The sequence below is a fragment of the Schistocerca gregaria genome, chromosome 7, assembly GCF_023897955.1.
Source record: "Schistocerca gregaria isolate iqSchGreg1 chromosome 7, iqSchGreg1.2, whole genome shotgun sequence".
NCBI classification, from domain to species: Eukaryota; Metazoa; Arthropoda; class Insecta; order Orthoptera; family Acrididae; genus Schistocerca; species Schistocerca gregaria.
The window spans coordinates 183,620,175-183,642,182 of record NC_064926.1 but is presented as its reverse complement, the minus strand read 5'-3'; the positions used below and the strand labels follow the sequence as shown (position 1 = coordinate 183,642,182).

Genomic DNA, 22,008 nt, shown 5'->3' with positions numbered 1-22,008 from the left:
ACAAAATTAGACATACCTAGGCACAGGCTGACAAGAACAGGAAATGCCCATCTAATCAATAGTATAAAAATATTTAATAAACTTCCATTTTCTTCTCGGTCGGCTCACATAAGTAGCTTCAGGAGCAAGCTACTAAAATGGTTACTAATCAATCCTTTTTACAATATAACAGAATTTATGAATATAAAATCAATTGACATTAATTTTTAAGTATTTCATTATGTGATGTCACTGAACGTATTTATCTTATGTTATGGTGTATGTTAGCATCTATGGGTACTATTTGCAATGTTCATTTGGCTTTAAGATATTATTCAAGGAAAGTGTTATATTATATCCATGTAAATTGCCTATTCCACCTCAGGTGGTCAATGGTGAATAAAGAATATGAATATGAATATGATATCTCCATTGATAGCTGAAACTCGTGAAATAACATCGTCTTCAAAAGCAAAAAACCATCAGAGAAGTTTTTGTTTCATGCGTATTGTAGAAGCTTTCTCAGTCTGATGTTTCATGTACACAATGACTACAAACATTCTCTTAAAACAACGAAGTTGAAGAGTTGTGTTTTGTCAGTGACTAGTGATTGTTGTTGAATAGCAATACATGTTCATATCCAGACAGATTTCTCATTTGTGACATTCAGCACAGTCACTTTTGTATGAGAGAAAATGATTTGTTACATTCCATCGTGGATTTTCTTTAGATGGTGACAATAACATTCAACAATACAAAAAACTAGTCCCTGAGTCAACTAGCACCCGTACAGGTTTGCCGTCGATGATGACATTAATGAGATTTCCTGTCATCTTGGTAACTTTCATCCATGGGGGATTTTCATTAGTGGCATCCTCACCTACATAGATGTTCACTTCGCTCAGTCTTCCTATATTCAGATGCTATATGAGTGGCTGGCTGGTAATCCGTATGTCAGTTAGGAAGGGCCAAGACGTGTGGGGGAGTGACCTCACTCAGGGTATGGTGACTGGAATTGTCCAATGTGTTGACTGGCATGAATGGGACTGTTGTAATGATTGTTGTTCAACACTCGTCTTCTTTCTTGACAGTCGCTTCCAACGTGTCGGGGCATCTACAATGAAAATGGACAGGTACGTTGTTCTGAATCCTCCAAATGCTGTTGTGCTGTGGGGTGTTATACTACTTGGCGGAGGACTTTGTTGTACCTGCGTTGGTTGCTCACTCATTTGTTGTTTGATGGTGGCGGCATAAATCTCAGTTGACTTGAGTCCATTTCTCATGGCACTTTTGTCTAGTGGTGGAGAATGGTGCTGAAGATCAATACACCTATTCTTCAAAGTTCTCTATAACCTCTTGATAAATGGGGTGATGCTCATGACTGCTAGCTCTTGTGTACTTAGTCCAACAGTTTTGGCTGCCATAAAATGCTGTATCTCTTCTCTTGCAATCTGGTGAATCAAAGGGGTGAGCTGATGGTGGTCTTCCACAACTGCCACAGGGACCACATTTGAGAACTGATAATATGTCTTTCATCTGACTTTCCTCTTGCATTTCCAGAGTTGCTGCTTGAGTGATTCTTCTGTTATGGCATCCTTTACAAGAAGAGCGTGTCTTCTTGTGACTCCTTTCATCAACTGTGAAATTTTGTGGCATCTGTCATATTCAGATTCACAACATTGCAAAGTGCCAATACATTCTGTATGTACGCTATGCAATCAAAAGTATCCAGACACTCCCAAAAACATAACTTTTTCATATTAGGTGCATTATGCTCCACCTGCTGCCGGGTATTCCATATCAGCGACCTCAATAGTCATTAGATATTGTGAGAGAGCAAAATGGGGAGCTGCGCAGGACTCAAGGACTTCTAATGTGGACAGGTGATTGGTTGTCACTTGTGTCATGTGTCTGCACACGAGATTTCCACACTCCTAAACATCCCTAGGTCCACTGTTTCTGAAGTGGAAACGTGAAGGGACACATACAGCACAAAAGCGTACAGGCCGACCATGTCTGTTGACTGACACAAACCACCGACAGTTGAAGAGGGTCATAATGTGTAACAGGCAGACATGTGTCCATACCTTCACACAGGAATTCCAAACTGCATCAAGATCCACTACAAGTACTATGGCAGTTAGACGTGAGGTGAGAAAACTTGGATTTCGTGGTCCAGCGGCTGCTCATAAGCCACACATCATGCCAGTAAATTCCAAACGATGCCTTGTTTGGTGTAAGGAGCATAAATATTGGATGACTGAACATTGGAAAAACATTGTGTAGATTTACTAATCACAGTACACAATGTGGGAATCTGATGGTAGGATGTGGGTATGGCGAATGCCTGGTGAAAGTCATCTCCCAGTGTGTGTAGTGCCAACAGTAAAATTCGGAGGTGGTGATGTTATCATGGGGTCGTGTTTTACATGGAGGGGGCTTGGACTCCTTGTTGTTTTGCATGGCACTATCACAGTACAGGCCCATGTTGATGTTTTAAGCACCTTCTTGCTTCCCACTCTTGAAGAGCAATTCAGGGATGGCGATTGCATCTTTCAACACAATTGAGTATGTGTTCATAATTTACAGCCTGTGGTGGAGTGGTTATATGACAAAAACACCCCTGTAATGGACTGACCTGCACAGAGTCCTGACCTGAATCCTATTCAACACCTTCGGGAAATGCCGACTTCATGCCAAGCTTCCCTGATAGACATAGATACATTTCCTCAGTGCAGCACTCCATGAAGAATAGGCTGCCATTCCCCAAGACCCCTTCCAGCTCCTGATTGAACGTTTGCCTGCAAGAGTAAAAGCTGTCATCAAGGCTAAGGGTGGGCCAACACCATATTGAATTCCAGCATTACCGATGGAGGGCACCACGAACTTGTAAGTCATTTTCAGCCAGGTATCCGGATACTTTTGATCACATAGTGTACAACTGTGTTGTTTCACAGTGCTGTGGAGCACTATTCTTAATTTTTTCTTCTGCTAAGCGGACTTGCTGTCAGTTGCACCAAACAATCTTTCCAGTTCAGTCTGGAATTTTTCCCAGGTATTGAACCATTGCTGGGTAATTCCGTCCTAGTAAAAGGATACATTCAAAACACATCATATCATTCTACCTGTCAAGCCCTTTCAGCCATTTCATTAGGTCCTGGGACTAGTATCTGTGGAAAACACTGATGTATGTTTCATATGTAGCTGACGTGCTGCTGGCTTGGAATCTATCGGTCTCGTTGAGTATACGGACATTTGTAACAATGAACCACACATATTCCAGTGTCTAGTCATTTAGATGACAGCTTTTACGGTGTCTATTTGGTGATCTAGATGTTTTGAGGTGCCTGGCACCTGTATCTAGCAATGTGATGTCGTAATCACATTAGAGTGCAAATCCGTAAGCAGGGATGTCAATGAAATGCAACACTTTCATCACTGAAAGCACATTTATTATCCACACCAACATAGAGCCAGAACAGAAATGAACTCCTGGATGAAACATACTGGTATTTATATAACTTCTGAAAAATGCAGTTCATGCATATCTTAGAGCGAGAAGGCTTAAGGACAAGTGCACTTGTATAGCCCCCAAATCACTACCAAATTGAATATAATTTGATGGCTTCAAAGCCTTTGAGATGTCATTAGTCACTGTAGCATCTGCCAATACTACAGAGCAAACCGTACATGGAGCTGTCAATCATGGATTCTGTCCAGTTTCTTGGTTATACCTGAAGATGAAGATGAAATGGTGGGTTGTTTCAGCTGCACAGTTTCACCAGCTACAGATAACAATATTCTTTTGCAGATAGATGACATTAAAGTTAAGTTTGTGTTAAGTGTCATCATTGTAAAGAACAAAAGAAAATAGTTGTATCATATTCTGTGACTTGACAAGTCACTTAATTTACATACTAAGATGGATATATGCGGAAGATTTTTTGTAGGAGCTCTCAATTGCTGAGAGTTAACTGTCCTAAAGCAGAGACACCTTATAACATCACCTTGGAATAGTGTCAGTATATTTTCCTGAGTGGTAAACCTGGCTTCTTTTCTTTCACCCTCAAGCTGTTGGGGAGAGAAGCAGTGCCTTTATATCAGTTTCTCCGACAATACTAATAGCCCCCTTCTCATATAGGAAGTGCATAAGGTAAGTTTTAAAATTCTGCTTAATGTATAACCATGTTAAGGATAAAATTTTAATGTGTGTTTTAAGCTGGTTGGCTCTTTTGTGCACCTGGTAGTAAACAAATTTTATATTCTGTATTTTAATGTCTGTGCATTTGTTAACATTAGTTGCAATGTTTCCTCATATGCTAGTTCGGTGCACTTTACTTTATTGGTAAGGATGTATGTAACTCATCTTGATAAACTAATTTTTATTTTGTTCTTAACTGTGAGTGTTCTGTATAATTAGTGAAGCCATCTTCCTTAGTGTACAACAGATCATTGTTGTAATAATGTTCTTAGTGCAATTATTTTGTTCCAACTTATTTTGGTATCTATTTGTTCATCTGTGTATTTAATGTACAGCTAATGTATCTAGAGAGATAGGCTTGGAAAGAAAAGCTGTGGCTTTTTTATTTTGAAGAGGATGTAGTAGGGTGTTATGTACTTGTTTCCTTCAGTTGAACTAACAATTGATGCAACATTCTGTGGAATTCTTTGTTGTCCAGGTCACTATCCCCGGCTTGCCAGCACCCATCTCCCTCTCACTCAACGTTTCAACACCATCTGCTCAATCAGGCAGTGTAATAGTTACAACCCTTCCAGTTACTACAGCAACTGCTACATGTACCTCAATCACAACTGTAAGTTGGTCTACAATTTAATGCTTTTAGTGTAATTGTAGTGTAATGGCAGAGTTGGGAATAATTCGTAATGTATCAGCACGTGGTGCAAAATAGTGAATTTATTGTGAGTGGAATCAAATTTATATATTACATTTACTACATGGATAAAAAATTTCTTTATTGTTTGGTTGCACTTATGTAGTTCATTCCATGTCAAATCAATTGAGCTATGTCACCCACTACCTAAGATTTGAATGAAATTTAATTCATGTGTTCTCTTTACAGAGATAAGTAAACGTACCGAATGTTAACATACATGTCTCTCCATTTACATCAGTTGTCATATTTCAGAGTTTGGAAGAGTGACTTTTTTTTAACATCACGATAGTGCAAAATGACAGTTGATAACATTTTGGGAATACATTAAAAATTTTGTTGTTATTGTACGATGTGTGAAGTTTGATGATTTTATTCTCTGAAGCATAAGGATTGTAAACAATTATTTAAGATTTTAAATAAATTCCCCAAGGCAAAAAAGGTTTTTTTGTGCCTTTATATTATTTTTCCTGCTGTGTTAGAAGTTTTAGGTCAGTTTTTATTCATTCATCCTACACAATCTGTTATTGTTCAAAACATAGTAAAATCAATTAATAAATAATATTTTGCTTAAAACCCATGGACCAATGTCAATAAGAATGGTTCATGAGTTAGCAGGTAGGAATAGATGATTTCACAGGTCCTAGACCATATGCTTACAACAGAACTGAAATTTAAGTAATTAAACATACAAAACAAACAACAGTTATAAAAACAAAGTTCAAACAATAATGGACCCTCTGATTTATTATTTTTTTAACCTTGTTGCACAATGTTAAAGTAATTTAAAACAGAGATATTCTGTTTTAAGTAGTACATGTATGTTGCTTTGAAGATTGATATGTTCTTGCCGTTGATGTGTTAAGTGGGTCAACAAAAGCAAGCCATGAACAATTGGCACTGGTCAAATCTCCTGTTGTGTAGTCAGTGGAATGGTGGTGGTGATCCTGAAGTATGCTTAAACTGAGTAGTAACATCATGTTCTGCTGTATTTACTTCAGTGATGATCGCATAGTATACTTACAAGCTGCATATATAAATGGGATCAAATTTTCTTCTATAACAAGGAATGTCAGTTATCATTTAAAATTGGTTCTTGAAACTTTGTTAATAGACTTTCTCTGGATAGTTTACATCTTTCTTCAAGAGTCCGACAGGTAAGGTTCTTCAGCATCTCTGTCACACTTTCTTTGTGGCAATACCCTTCTAGTGTTTAGTAATATTCTTATGTTATCAGTTAATCAGAAATTTGAAAAGTATTGGTTGCTAAAACCATTTCAGTGATGCTGGCATACTCAGCAACTGAATTTGTCCTTTCTTCTTAGTTCAGTGTGAATTATTTCTTAGGTAACCAGCCACTTAATTATTATTCAAATATTTGAAGAATAACAGCACAAATTTTATGTTTCCATATTGTAGCCTATACTTGAAGCATTATTTTGGGGAAAAATAGTTTTGAGGATTATCCAATTTCTTTTATGTAATTTTAAACGTAATGCTGAACCATATTTGTTACAAAATAAACAAAAATCTTTTAAGCACACATTTTTTTCTGCCTTGAGAATATTTAAAGGTATTGGGTATTTTTTTACAATCCTTATGCTTTAGACTGCATAACCAGCAATTTCCCATAGTATGGATGAGGAATAATAAAAAAATTTAACTTATTTTCCTAGTGTTATCAAGCGTCATCTTCCTCTCTGTGGTGGTAAAAATGTCAACTTCTTATATGATAGAATGAAAACAGATGGAAATAAAAATGCCAAAATTTGGTATGGTGATTTATTTCTGTAGCGTGATTAAATAAGCCAAGTTTCATGATGATCCTTCCTTTATCTATCTATCTATCGACATGGGATGATCCATGTGACAAGTAAGTAGAAAAAGTCACATGTGAAATGTTAAGGTATTACCACCTGAACTCGAAAAAATGGAATGATGACCTAAATCTAAATTTTTGAAGAGCAGAACTCTTGCTATGATTCATAGGGAAGAGTCTTCAGGATGTGAAAGGTCCTCAACTTGCCAACCCCTTTTTAGAATCTACCTTTTGACATATTACTAATCTGGACAGTACACTATGTCCTGGTTTTTTTCTTTTGAGAAGACTGCATTTTTAGAGGTAATCTGGAATCTCTGCAAGATACACCATTACTGCTACCATAAAGTCTACTTAATTTATCAATATTAGGAAAGGAAAGTTGGTACTCACCACATAGCAGAGATTCTGTGTAGCAGATAGGCACATAAAAAAGACTGTCACAAATAGAGCTTTTTCTCATCACAAATACACAAATAGATGTCTCTCTCTCTCTCTCTCTCTCTCTCTCTCTCTCTCTCTCTCTCTCTCTCTCTCTCTCTCTCTCTCTAGCAAATGCAACTCTCACAAACGTCTGCTGTGTTAGGCAACTGAAACGACATTGCGAGCAGCATCAGTGCATGATGGAAGTGGCGACTGGGTGGGGGTAAGGAGGAGGCTGGGGCAGGAGAGTAACTTCCAGGTAACAGGTTGAAGGTGCTGGCTTACAAGAGCAGAGATTCTCTCAGTGGGAGCACAGTAATCAGTCACAATGGCGCGTAATGCATGGTTAGGTTTATGGACTTTAGGAAGCATGTAGAAGGTAGGAGTGTGGAGAGTGGTAGGGGTGAGCAGAGAGATGGACTCCAGGGAGAGACTTTGGGATGGGTCTAAAGATTTGTGAAGTGACTGGAGAGCCTTCTGGATTTCTGGTATGGGGTCACTGTGGCAAGGTTTGTGGGTGGAAGTATCCGACAGCTGGTGGAGTCCTTCAGCCAGGTAATCCTTTTGGTCCAGAAAATCCCTGGTCATGTCGGTCTGCCAGGAAACAAGGTTGCTGATACTGCTGCCAAGGCTGCAGTCCTCGTACCTCAGCTTGCGAGTACCTGTATTCCCTCTTATGATCTCTGCATTGCTGTCTGTCGGGAGGTGGTGTCCCTTTGGCATTGCCTATGGTCCTCCCTTCATGGGAATAAGCCTCTCTTGTGGGTTATTAAGCCTCTCCCGGCACCTTGGACGATCTCCTCTCGTCCACCCCCGCTGCCCCCCCCCCCTCCCCTCCCTGCCCCCCACTGGGGGGAGGTTATTTTAACTCAGCTGCGTATTGGGCACTACCTTCTTAGCCATCGTCATTAGCTCAGTGGTGCTATCTGATCACTTTGTACACATTGCGCCCAAATTTTAACTGTCTGCCACTTCCTGCTGGATTGCCCTTTTTTTACATTCCAGCTTGAGTTTGTCATATGATTTATCAGCTGTTTTAGTGAATGACGCGCTGGCTGTCGACCGCATTTTACTTTGTATCTGCCAAAGCAATATTGCGAAGGCCATTTAAGTTTTAGTTTTGGACCTCTATTTTTGTATGGTGTTTTATTAACCCCCTTTTCCACATGCCTGTTTTTAGCTGTCTCCTATTCTGTCCATTTGGACTGTGTTCGTGTTCTATAGTTTTGACTTGGGCACATATGGCCCCAGTTGCTTTTTGTGCCCTACAACAAAACAAAACAAACAAACACTGGAATCATATTCGAAAGGATGAAGGTTCAAACCTGTGTCTGGCCGTCCTGATTTAGGTTTTCTGTGATTTCCCTAAATCACTGCAGGCAAATTCCAAGATGGTTCCTTTGAAAGGGCACAGCCGACTTCCTTCCGCAATCCAATGAGACCGATGACATCAGTGTTGCCCCCCCCCCCCCCCCCCAATCTCCCGCCTGCGCCCAATCAACCAGACAACCAATTGTGGGTTCATTGCTATTGATTTTCGTACACTCATTAACAGTAAAATTGTATCTTTATTGTAATTTTGTTGAAAGTATTGTTACTTCATGGCATGTGAATGAACAACATCTGCTACATCATGCTCCGACGAAAACCCAATATCCACTTTTGATGTGTGCAAAATGCGTTTTCTTACATTTACTTTTGTAAAGCAAAGCTGCCATCAATTCAAAGTTTGGTTTGAACACCATAGTGCTTTAGTAGACACAATTCTGTTGTTTAAGTTGTTTGCTGTTACCTTCTTCTGACCTTCAAACTGACTTTACCAACCAGTTACTGGGACTGACAGTTCCTACTGTTAAATGTGGACTATAGTTTTTACTGTGAACTTTCATTGTGACTACTCTTTTTTTTGATTCAGGTATAATGTTTTATACCTCATAAATTTAATTGGTAGTTGAAACTGTTCATTAGAATAAACAAATTTTTCAAAGCGAGCTGCTGTAACACCCCCCCACCCCCACCCCCGAATTATTGAAATTTATTCAATTTAGGCAAACGGTTCCTATGATAAGCAATCTGTATATAGAATCCCATTCCTTACTCAGCTAACTGTTTATAAATTTCCAACAGGATGTTAGACACATAACAGTGACTACCAGATGGAGATGCAAAATTCATTAATTGGGGAAATATTTCAGATGTGATTTTTTATTATCTCAGTACTGTTTTTTATTGCAGTTCTGTGCACCACATTGCAGGCACTGGCCCAGACCTCCCCAACTCTTGGTGTCATAAGTCATCTATTGTACTGTCATTATATGTTATATATTAATTAGCTACTTCCTCCCATTGAAATATGGAAAATGTGTACATTCCCAGACTGCTGTTTGAACTTAACATGTGATGATCACATTAGATACGGAATTACATTACCCACATGCTTTGTAGTTGTCACTGTCACTAAACTTATTAATTTGAATATAATAAACGGAAACATCCCACGTGGGAAAAATATATCTAAAAACAAAGATGATGTGACTTACCCAACGAAAACACTGGCAGGTCGATAGACAAACAAACAAACACAAACTCTGAATGTGGCTCTCCAGCAGGGATACGACTTCCTCAAATCCTGCCCTGAAATGAGATCCATCCTTCATGAAATCCTCCCCACTCCACCAAGAGTGTCTTTCAACCGTCCACCTAACCTTCGTAACCTCTTAGTTCATCCCTATGAAATCCCCAAACCACCTTCCCTACCCTCTGGCTCCTACCCTTGTAACCGCCCCGGGTGTAAAAATTGTCCCTTGCACCCTCCCACCACCACCTACTCCAGTCCTGTAACCCGGAAGGTGTACACGATCAAACGCAAAGCCACCTGTGAAAGCACCCACGTGATGTACCAACTGACCTGCCTACACTGTGAAGCTTTCTATGTGGGAATGACCAGCAACAAACTGTCCATTCGCATGAATGGACACAGGCAGAGAGTGTTTGTTGGTAATGAGGATCACCCTGTGGCTAAACATGCCTTGGTGCACGGCCAGCACATCTTGGCACAGTGTTACACTGTCTGGGTTATCTGGATACTTCCCACCAACACCAACCTCTCAGAACTCCGGAGATGGGAATTTGCCCTTCAATATATCCTCTCTTCTTGTTATCCGCCAGGCCTCAACCTCCGCTAATTTCAAGTTGCCACCACTCATACCTCACCTGTCTTTCAACAACATCTTTGCCTCTGTACTTCTGCTTGTGTCTGTGTATGTGCGGATGGATGTGGGTGAGAGTGCGAGTGTATACCTTTCCTTTTTTCCCCCTAAGGTAAGTCTTTCCGCTTCCGGGATTGTAATGACTCCTTACCCTCTCCCACATCCTTTCGTCTTTCCCTCTTCTTCCCTCTTTCCTGATGAAGCAACCGTTGGTTGTGAAAGCTTGAATTTTGTGTGTATGTTTGTGTGTGTATCGACCTGTCAGCGCTTTTGTTGGGTAAGTCATTTCATCTTTGTTTTTAGATATAACTTATTAATTTGTATTGATAAGAGGTTCAAGGAAGGAGTCTGTGGTGTCTCCAGTATAGAATCAAACCTGCCACTGTAAAATTCCTTTCCCTCCAGAAGGAGTGGAGGAGAATAAGTGATATTGTGTGTAATATATTACTCCATTTTGGTGAAGCATAGCGATTTGTTGTGTGTTCAGTGTTTCGAATCTACCAACACAAGAACTGGAAAATGATACTGCCACTGGCTCAACTTCAATGTTGTAAAGGGGGATAACTCACATCCAGCTGTTGAATGTGTGTATACAAGTTAAACAATAACTTGGTGTGTGATGATGTGGTAGGGACCCACAAAGTCAAAAAGTGCCTCTGGAAAATGATCATAAATTATGAGGAATTTTCCAGCACACGATATAGTAAACATCATAATTTTATTCTGCTGGTAAATTGCCCATGCCATAGGCCATTTTTTCATGCCATTCTTTAAGTTTGACCAGACAAATTGCAAAGATGGGCTTTGCTGAAGATTTCTCACCTGGAACTACAGTGAAACCCTGCCTTTACACTTTTCAAGGGACTTTAAAAAATGGTGTAAAATTCAGAAAAATGTAAAATGTGGGAAATACCGTTTTAAGCTTTAAAGGTTCAGTGTAGGATACCCCCACTCCATTTTCAAACTTTATGTATATGTACATAATAGGCATCAAAACACTTGTCAAGAGTTTTTTTTTTTTATTTTCTAATAAAACGGCTGCTGTAATGGTAACAGATAACTGTCTGGGCAGTAGAGACATTTGACTCAGTTTCATACATCGTAATCGATGTTTTTGGCAAGCCTGCTGCTGTCGTTTATTATTTAGTAATGAAACACTGCACCAGTTACGTATTTTTTCATGCTTAGCTCGACACGTTTAAAGAATTTTTCTCGTTGTCAAGTACAAGTATTTACATAAGTATTTTGCATGGCATTTGCATCTGTGTTCTGCATGTCTTGCACAGTATTCATCTTTTTGAAGTTATCATGTATTGTGCCTCCTCAGTTATGTAGATAAACCCAACACACATGCAAAGTATCACTTACATTCTTTGTGTGACATCACAAAAAATACATACGTAAATACTGCACCTGTCAATGAGAGTAAATTCCCGAAACATGTTTTGCCCAGCATGAAAAAATACGTATTTGGCACTGTGTTTAAACCAAAACATATGAGCAATGCAAAGTGAGTGAAGGTTTCAACTAGTTCCACAAGTGATCAAACAACGAAACACGCTAAATATGATTCAACAAAAATGTGACGTTCACAACAATCATGAAATTGCACATGCGCAGTAGGGAAGCAGTATTGTGAGATTGGTTTACAAAATCCTATGCTAGTTACTCCCATCAGCCACTAAGCCGAGTAGAGCTTGGCAGTGGCAGGATATACAGCACAAATTGTTCCAACATTTACACGTTTACTGCTCCATACCCACTGAGCAGAATGCCTTGGTGTCAAGAAACTTAATCACGTAATTTCTGCATATTTTCATGCTGTGTTTGGTGGAATTTGAATATATATTTTTGTAATACAAAATATGCAGGGTAATACATAATATCTAGGGTCGCCAAAGTGCAAGAAACTGCACACGAGCATGATGTGCGGGCTGAGGCTTGGCTTTACTTGGTACTACTCAGAAGTATTCAAAAAGCGTAACACTACATTTAGCATTACTGTGCAGTATTTTTTATTTGGCGCAACTTTCTTCAATTTCGCAGTATCATGGTGTCAGCACTGTTTACTCTTCGCTATTTGTCCATGGTATAAAAGTAGTTCACAAGTCCAGTGGCTGTCTGCATAAAAAGAGGCAGTCTTGTGACCTATCCTCGCAAGCTTTTAAAAATGGATGGGAATGTCAGAAGAAAAAAATAAGAATTCTCAGTATCTATTATGTGATAAAGAAGCATAATTTACAAGTAGCGTAAATTTGTTACGGAATGAGATTAAAACACCATGCAGAAAGTATATAAAGATTTTGTTGATGATGAAAGCTCAAAAAATTAAAATAACTGGCGGATGGGATTCAACGAGAAGCACTTCATGCTAAATTTACAGGCATGGAGAAAGTGATGAAATTGGGGGTATAAATAGTAAATTTTCTGAAGTTGTGCACATTATTTTGCTGACAGCCGCATTTTAAGTGGACTTAACTGCACATTGCCCACATTAAGACATTGCAAGCTGAGAAACAACTCATTTTTGATTTGATGCTGCTACATTTAAAAAGAAAATCACATTGTGGAAGGGACAAATTCTCACAAAAAATATCGTCCATTTCTCTAAGTTTGCTTACATTAAAGAAATTGCATGATTTGAAAAATTCATAATGGCCTTAAGAAAATTACAAGTATAGTTTTCAAAACATTTTGAGCAATATTACATAGGTTTTGGGTTGTTTCTGCATGTGCAGATGGACTGGTCAATCTGCAACATAATCCCCTTTGAAAGAAAAATTCTTTTACGTTAAAATTGTCCTAGTTCCCACATCTCGATAACGATGTTGCAGATGTGATAAAATGTTTCGATCAATTTGTGTGTGTGGAAGGCTGCCCTCCCCCTTCCCTATTATGAATTTTGGCCATCCCTGATTTATGATGTAGACAGGTTTATCTAATTCTGGTGAAGTTCATGACCTGGGAGTTTGTAGGTGAAAAACTATACTCATGACTTTGTACCCTTATGGTCATCTGAACATCTGTTACTGCAATAGCGGAAATTCTGCTCGTGACAATTAAAAGAAGTGTAGTACTCTAGTTAGAGGCCCTTGGACTCCCATTTCCTTGAACATGATGATTACTAAGGGCTCTACCAGCTAACTTGAAAATGATGAAAGGATAATAAATTTTTATTAAAAGTCTCTATATTGCCACAGAGGCCACACCAGTGCAACATAGCCAAGATGTGGTGTCATCATCTACTGCTTTATGCCTCTTGGAAGTTAAGGAACAACTTCCAGGTGTCAATGAAGAGTGGAAATCTAAAAAGCTGACTCCAGTCATGAACGGTGGTCAACTGTGGATCTCCATCATTGAAATCTGGGCAGTTTGTATCCACAAACAGGAAGCTGACTTTCACCATTTCAAAGCCTGTGATTGGCAATCCTTTTTGTGAGTTTATGTAAGGTCACTATCAAACTGGTCTGTCTATAGCTGAGTATATTGTGGGAATTTGTGTCAGGTTTCAACAATGATACAGTGATATTTCCTGTCAACTGGTTACGGACAACTCTGTATTGCTAAATCTTATTAATCATCATCAAGATACTTTGTCTGCTATAGTCACTAAGATAGTGAAGTATTTCTCTGTGTATGGCATCTGGCCTTCGGGAGGTATCTTTGAACTGTGCCAGTGCATTCTGGATTCCAGTCTGCAAAAGGGGCATCTGTAGTGTGTTAAAAATTACATTCTGTAATATAGGACACATTTGTATCATCTTTTGCAACTGCAATAAAAGTCTAATTTAGGCTACACATTTCACTTTCTGTTAAACATGCCAGAGAAATGCCAGATGTAGGAAAGAAATATCGCTGATATTTCCTGTCATATACCAACTTTTTTCACTAAGGCGGCACCACCAGACTTGTAAAAATTCATTGCAGGAGACCCATCAGTTAGGGTTGATGAAAGGTTTTATCAGCAGTCATGCTTGTCCAATATGTTTTTTGAGCAAGAAAAATGTCATCCGCTGTAGTAGTAGTACATTGATGTCAACCAAGGTGTTTGCCGCTCCGTTGACCTCAATGTAAACAAATCTCATAAATGTGACAAGTTGTTGTTCAACGTCTTAAATCACCACTCTTGACCAAATCCAAAGATAAAAAAAAAATCTTGATTCTGGTTTTTCTACTGCACTTCCACATTGTTTGCCGTTTATTCAATATCTCGACAAACTGTTCTCACTTAAAGAGGAAGTATTTTGAAAAGAGCAATTTCCTTTTGGCACAAAATCCAAATCTTACACAGGTGGTTTAACACATTTCATAATATATTGGTATTGAACAGTTTAGAAATTTTCAACATATGACTTACATAAAAAGACAAGATATGTTGTTTAAAGCTATATCATCAAACCAGTCTGAGAGAAGTACAAAGAATTTCAGTGACACCCTTGACTGAAACGGCCAAGCACAGCAGCTGTTGCCAGTTATTACCTGAAGTCTTGTTATGAAATGCGATACTGGAGAACCAATACTGAGGTGCAGTTTCCAAGGTACTTGGGTTTAAAAGTTCATCAAAATAAGAATATTGGGAAAACTCGTGTGGATGTATGGAAATTTTAGTTTAAATAAGATTTGGGATCTAGTACTTGATTTATTGAGATCTCACCCAAAGTCTCATATGTCAAAACAGGTAAACACAGAGGGAAGCATATTTCACTAAAATTGCTGTGGATGTTGCTTGGATGGCTTTGCAGGTGGAAGGAGTCAAGCAACACAATATCATCACACATTATGTTTGGGGTCCAGGCAACTAACACACACGAGATACCACTTGCAGCACTTGAAGGATACCAGTTGGTCAGTCCCACAAAAAAACTTAAAAACAAGTCAGCAATACAATAATAACCTATTTTCATGTGCTGGTCTGCAGATCAGTGCTTGTTCTGCATTGGGAGTTATTGTCATTTCTCATAACTGTCTTCTGTCCACAATTTACCATACACAGATTAAGAATATCTAATTGGGAGAATAAAACTGTCTCCTAAATGTGTCTCAGTCCCCCTCTGTTAATTCTCAGACAGTATATTGTGTTCTTAACCAGTTGCACATCAAGTAGTACACAAAATATGTTTACCTCAATATAAATGTTTTGGAAACAATTGTAGATAATAATGTCCAGAAATTTTCTCGTTATGTAATCCCTCTGTATTATTCTTTGTTTTCCATCTATCTCCTGTGTGTTTCTTGTAGTTCAGCAACCTTACTGTCTCATTTGCAATCACATGCTTCATGTGTGTCTTTACCACTTTGACAGCTAACCAATGTTAATGTCAAGAAGTTACGAAAGACCTTTGTTCAAACATGTTGACTATTGTATCTAACACTATAAAATTGAATAACTTCCCCAGCTAGTAGTCCACAAGTATTTGTGATTACAGAAAACATGAGTAAATATTGAGCCCCTCAGAATGGTCACAGCAGTAGGCAAAGACTATTGTTTGGTGTACCTGAAGTATTGTAATTAATGCTAGAATAGTGATGCCTCAGTCAAGATTTTGGTATCAGAGAATGGAAGATGTAGTCTTAAAAACAACTGTACAGAAAATAAAACCTTATTAAATTTGTAAACAATATATGTATATGTGTAGTACGAGTGTTATTTACTTATTACGGAAATTTCCTTTTCAGATGCTTACCTCCAGTGCTGTCAACGCTTCAAACTCTGTTGGATCTGCCTCAACAAATTCCAGTGTGATCCTAAACAGTCCGACTAACACCGGTCCTGTACTCTCTGTACCAGTTGGTAAGAATATTTCTCATGTGCAAATCCCTAATAAATTGTGAAATATTTCTGGCAGCCTATAAAACTTAACAGTCCTGAATAAATGTCTGATAACTAAAATACTGATCACGAGCCACTCAAAAGTAACTCATGTAAAAGGATTAGGTCACTGCTCCACAGCTCTCTCTCTCTCTCTCTCTCTCTCTCTCTCTCTCTCTCTCTCTCTTCTTGCTTTTTATTTTATTTTAAAGAATGAATGAAAGAAAGAAAGAAAGACGCAACAATAAATGAATATATAATGAGAGATAGCAAACATTGAACACGTATTCTTTATTGTTGTTATTAATTTTGATCACTAGGTCACCTCCCTGGATATTGAAACTCTCCAAGCATATGTATGGTGAAATAAAATAGCAAATTATTCTGTGCCTTGACTTTCATTAGATGGGTGATCAGACGTACTGACTCTGCAGAAAAATAATGTGACTCCTTGTTTCATTTAGGAACTCTTCTTCTTTTTAATATTTATGTATTTTTTATTGTGTGACTTTTTCAGTCTTTCTCTATTCTTCCACTGCTCAAAACATATAGGCATGTTACTTTTTGTACAGCTACACGGAAGTACTTTTGGAACAGCTACGCGGAAGTACTTTTGGAACAGAGGAACATGCCTCTGCTTGTAATAATTTCAACCATTGTACATAAGCTCTGGGAAATTGGTCTACAGTACAGTATGCTGCAAGAGCTTTGAAAACATATTGGTTAAACAGGCAGCTTAGATAAAAGATCTCTCCCTAACAACTTTCATAGAATTCGATTTCTGGAATCAAGAGAAGTCGTCAGTCGTATTCACTGGGCTGATGGCTGCTTATTATAGTCTCTGGAGGCAAGATGTCATACTCAAATTTCTACAATAGATGGAGCTAAATGATGACCTGCCACAGGGATATTTCCTGGCCCCCCTCCTGTTCAATTTGGATATGCTGTTGACTGCGCACTTGCAGTGAGGCATAGAGGTCTTGACGTTATTGAGTTCATATTGGTCAGTGATTTATTAACTATTGGCGAATGTCTCCAGAAATGAAGGTTGTAGCAAAGTGCCAGTAAGTAGTAGTCTCAATGTTCGACTTAAACAAGATGTTGGCCAACAGAGCTGATGGTCCACTTTGAAGGAAGATTACTCATCAGATGTAGCAGAAATCCAAAGTATATAGGGCTACACTTGATAGAACACTCATTTAAAATGACTGTATATTAACCCTAGGATGCCCAAGCCTTTTTTTCCTAACTTGGACGCTTAGGAGAGGGGGGGGGGGGGGGGGGGGTTCGGCGAGCCCACAGGTATTAAATAAGTTTACCGACGAAAAATTACAACTTTCAAAATGGTTTATGTATTTTAAGTAAGGCATCGGTTTATAAATGTTGTTAATTGTTATAAATATTGGATTCAGTGAATAAAAAATTGATGTATTACAATACAAAACACAGATGTTGTCATACACAATAGACTACTATGAGTCCTCAACTTCAAGGCAAGAGACACACTTCACAATTTTTTCTGAATGTGTGTTACACACATGTTTATGACACTGTCCATAATACTGTTTTGGTTTAGTTAGATTGTTGTACTTCTGCTTCTTTGTTTTAGCTTTTCTTACACAAATATGGCACTGACCTTTCCCTGCAGGAGGCTGATGTGCTTCTATTGTTACGTCTTTGATTTTATTTTGTAGAATAGTCTCCATTGACTGAACAATTTGGTTAGATAACCCTCTTGCTCTGGCACTTCTTTCTTCTACCTGCAGTTTCACTAGTTCCATCCCAGTTAGCAGAAGATAAAGTTTCCGTTTGTTGTGTTTCTTTTCATTCCATCTTGGATTGTGCTGGATGAATATGGTGGTTGCATTGATAGCACAAATGTCGATGGAAGAGTAAAATACAGATAGAGGCCATTCTCTTTGTTCCCCTCTCTCAGGTGTACATACATGCCATTTGATCAATGGTATTAATTCCATCTTTAGTGGAATTATAATATGCATTTATCCCGGTTTTATTCTTCTATCCTCCAACAGTGCCTTTATCTTGGTGCATTGTTGACAACATCAGTAAGTTTTTACTTGGTTTCGTTTTTGCTATGTAGGACATCAAAGTTACTGGAGGCCTACCTGTTGATGGGTCTGTGAACAAGAACATTGATGAATATAGCTCTCGATTTGACGTGTTCTTCATTATGTCTGGAATATGCTTCCTGTTTGACTGGAGATTTCGTACTGTAGTAACTTCGTAGTCTTGATATAACTCTTCCTCCAAATCCACCGATGTGTAGTATCGGTCTGTAGTAATATTTCGACCAGTATTTTTCACAGGTGCTACCAGACGTTTGACAACAGCTGCTGAACCCCGTTCTTCTTTCGACAAATTCTGAACATTACCTGCATAGAGTTCCATATTCAAGATGTATCTGTAAACTGCATCTGACATCATGCGTATAAGGATGCAATACTTGCTCGGTTTATCCTTCATAAATACTTTGAAGGGGGCAGCGCCCTCTAAACAAGCTGAGCATCTCATCAGTGATGAGGTGGACTCATGGTTTATACAGTAGTAGAACCTATCATTCACTTTGTTGAAAACATCTTGGATTGCTGTGAACTTGTCTTCTTCCCTTCTTAGCTGGCGGGTACTTTCGTCATCAAACCTTATGATTGCAATAAGTGCCTTGAAATGTTCTCTTGCCATTATACCCTTGTAAACTTGCCGACCCATTAGGTCTGACCAAAGATCGTGTACACTGAGAGTTGTCCTTATTTGCCCCCATAAGTATCTTGATTCCTATAAAGGCATACAATTCTTTCTCATTAGTCAAAGTAACATTTCGCCTAACTGCCTCTTCATTTGAATGTTTTACTATAACATCCATGATGTCAGGCGTAAGAAGTAACTTCAAGGCTTCTCTAGGTGAATGGCAAACACCAGCTGGAGTTACTCCTGCCTGCTCTCTTACTGTATTAGAAACAGACCTCCGAGGAATTCTAGGCTGTGTGGTTACGTATCTTCTTCCAGACTTGGCCACAAAAACATCCTGACGGTCACTCCTGAAGCCGCACTATCTTCATCTTCTCTAACATCCACATCACTTTCTAGATCTGAATCATACTCCATAACACCATCCTCATATTCACTTTCACTCCCAGAGTCACCGAGCGAGGTGGCGCAATGGTTAGACACTGAACTCGCATTCGGGAGGACGACGGTTCAATCCCGCGTCCTGCCATCCTGATTTAGGTTTTCCGTGATTTCCCTAAATCACTCCAGGCAAATGCCAGGATGGTTCCCCATCCCTCCCTAATCCGATGAGACCGATGACCTCGCTGTCTGGTCTCCTTCCTCGAAACCAACCAACCAACCAACTCCCCGAGTCAGAATCTTCATCTAAAATTTCATTCGGAACTCTTTCTAAAGACGAGTCACGTATTCTTTTAGTCATTTCCAAGTCTGGGTGTGAACAGTAGGGAACTGCGCTAACTCACTGCAAGTTTACAAGATAAATAACAGCTGAGTGACATCAGCATTCACTTTCTCTGAAAGTAAACTGTTTGTTGTGAATATCAAGAATACCAACCAACAAGAAACTAACTTGCATTGTTGTGAGATGAGAAATACGAAATCCTATTAAGGGAAATTTTCTATAGCATGGAAGCCTAAAGGGCGGGGGGGTTGGACACATAATAAGTTTATTTATTTTTTTCTTTCAAAGCAGGAATTTTCTATAAAATATATTGACACTAACGTTTCATAAAATAGCCAACAAACAATAACTCAAAGGCAATATGTAGTATGAAAGTGACTTGGGCAAAAGCAGGGGACATAAGAAAATTGTGGGTTCAACAAACACCCTGTCCCCCAGGCGTCCTAGGGTTAAGAACAGTTGCCAAAATCAAAGCTAAAATTAGCAAACTCCAGACACTCTGTGGCCTATTATGAGGATTCCCTGCATCAATTTTCCATACTTCAGCTCTGGGTATGGTCTTCCCAACTGCTAAATATTGCTCATCAGCTTGGATGCATAATACTCAAACAACATTTGTTGATACACAACTCAACCATACTTGAGATATAATCAGACCTACACCTACATTCTTGCTGTCCACCTCCTCCACTGCTGCGGGAAAGTGTTCTTGTACGAGAATACAAAAAACTACAGAAAAATTCTCACACTGCTGTTTACACAAACATTCCAAGTGTCAGCAAAGCAAGGCTTTGCTGTCATTAACCACCCCTGGAAGTGGCAAGAATAGTAGTTAGCAGAGGATTTAATACTGAATAGTGTTGGAGACATACATGGCAGATCAGTGCCACGACATAACAACTTAATATGCCGCACATATTGACCAAGTCACCTGGCTAAGAATTGCCATGCAAGATCTGGTCAGTTCTTAACCGAGCGAGAACCAACACTCGAAGATGTGCAGACATTTTGCAAACGTGGTATTAAAAAAAAATTCTAGTTGTGATGTGGCGCTGAAAAGCCGATTGTTCACCACATATTGTGTTCATCATGTTCTCGAAGAATTTTCCCTGATGACCCAACAGAGTCCCTGTATATTGTAATATTATTTTTGTGATGTAGCCATAGGACAAATAAATAAAAAATAGACTCATCCATTATGCCACCACAGATCATATCTTAGTAATGCAAGGATCACATTTCTCTTCTTATTAGGTACTATAAGCAACAGAAGTGTATTTTTGAGTATTCTGTTGATGTCACCACATACAAAAAATGGAGACATATCTACTTCTATTCTACTTGCACAAGATAATTTCAAGGTTTTGGCCAGGGGTATAGCAAGTCACTCCTGTCACTTACGGAGCATAAGAAGGATGATGGCTTAAATGTCTCTGTACTCACTTCATTAATCATGTTGTCACAGTACCTGCTGGCACTTAGTATGCTGAAGTACGGAGTGTCCATTAAAGGATCAGTAGAAGAATATAACAAATGGTATGTTTTTGTGAAAGTTGTAATAATTTTATGCAGAAGTTTCTTTAATTAAAAGCTGCTAACAAGTGACACTATGTGCTGTATGCCTCATATCAGTATCATAAATAAATTGGCCTTCTGCAGTCTTTGCAATCACATAAGTCTTTTCATAATTTCTATTGCTTTCACTAGAGAGGGGACACAAATGAATAATGAACTGCCGTCACATTTTGTATACATAAACAATCTGACAGGCAGGTGAGAAGAAATCTGCGTATATTTGCTGATGATAGTGTAGTGTATAGGAAGGCGTCATCTTTAAGTGACTGTAATAGATGTAAGATAACTTGGATATAATTTCTTTCTTTTTGGGATAAGGCACTCGAACAGTTTCACTCTATTCTCTGTCCCTGCTACTCTTTGAAATAACTCGTGTCTTCTAGTTTATAGCTGGTAAGTTAAAATCTCTGTTTAGAACTATAACATGACCAAGAAACTGTGTGTAGAATATTCTTAAAGTTTGCCCTCAACTGTTCCACCACAACTGTAGCTGTGGTAGCATGTGTAAGCATCCAATGACCACATTTGATCCACCCTTAACACTATCTTCATCAAAATTATTTGGCATTCCAAGTTTGTATTACTCTGACTAGTATTATCATAGATTTTATTGCTGTAAACACTCCACCACCAGTTTCAACCTATCTATGCAACAAACATTCCTATCTGAATTTAGAATTTTATTGCTATGAACCTCTGGTTTCAGCCATGTTTTTGTCTCAAGTACTATGTGGGCATTTTTACCATTTATAAGAGAGATTAGTTCCGGGATCTTTCCATAGACGCTCCTGCGGTTAACTAATACTGTTTTAACATTTCTTTCTCCGATCTACTATGACAAATGCTACTCTATGTGGCCTCAGAAGGCATCT

At 38.7% G+C, this 22,008-nt stretch overlaps 1 protein-coding gene across 4 annotated transcripts in view; it reads left to right on the top strand.

Annotated features, from left to right (window-relative positions):
* Positions 1-22,008, top strand: part of LOC126281188 (putative mediator of RNA polymerase II transcription subunit 26) — a 244,464-nt gene that overhangs the window by 138,551 nt on the left and 83,905 nt on the right. For all 4 annotated transcript variants that reach the window (XR_007551226.1, XM_049979891.1, XM_049979888.1 and 1 more), the window contains 2 exons: positions 4,659-4,793; positions 15,999-16,113. Coding sequence is in view for 3 of the 4 variants with exons in the window: in XM_049979891.1 (XP_049835848.1) it covers positions 4,659-4,793; positions 15,999-16,113 (250 nt within the window). In the remaining variant the exon portion in view is untranslated. The remainder of the gene's footprint in view (positions 1-4,658; positions 4,794-15,998; positions 16,114-22,008) is intronic.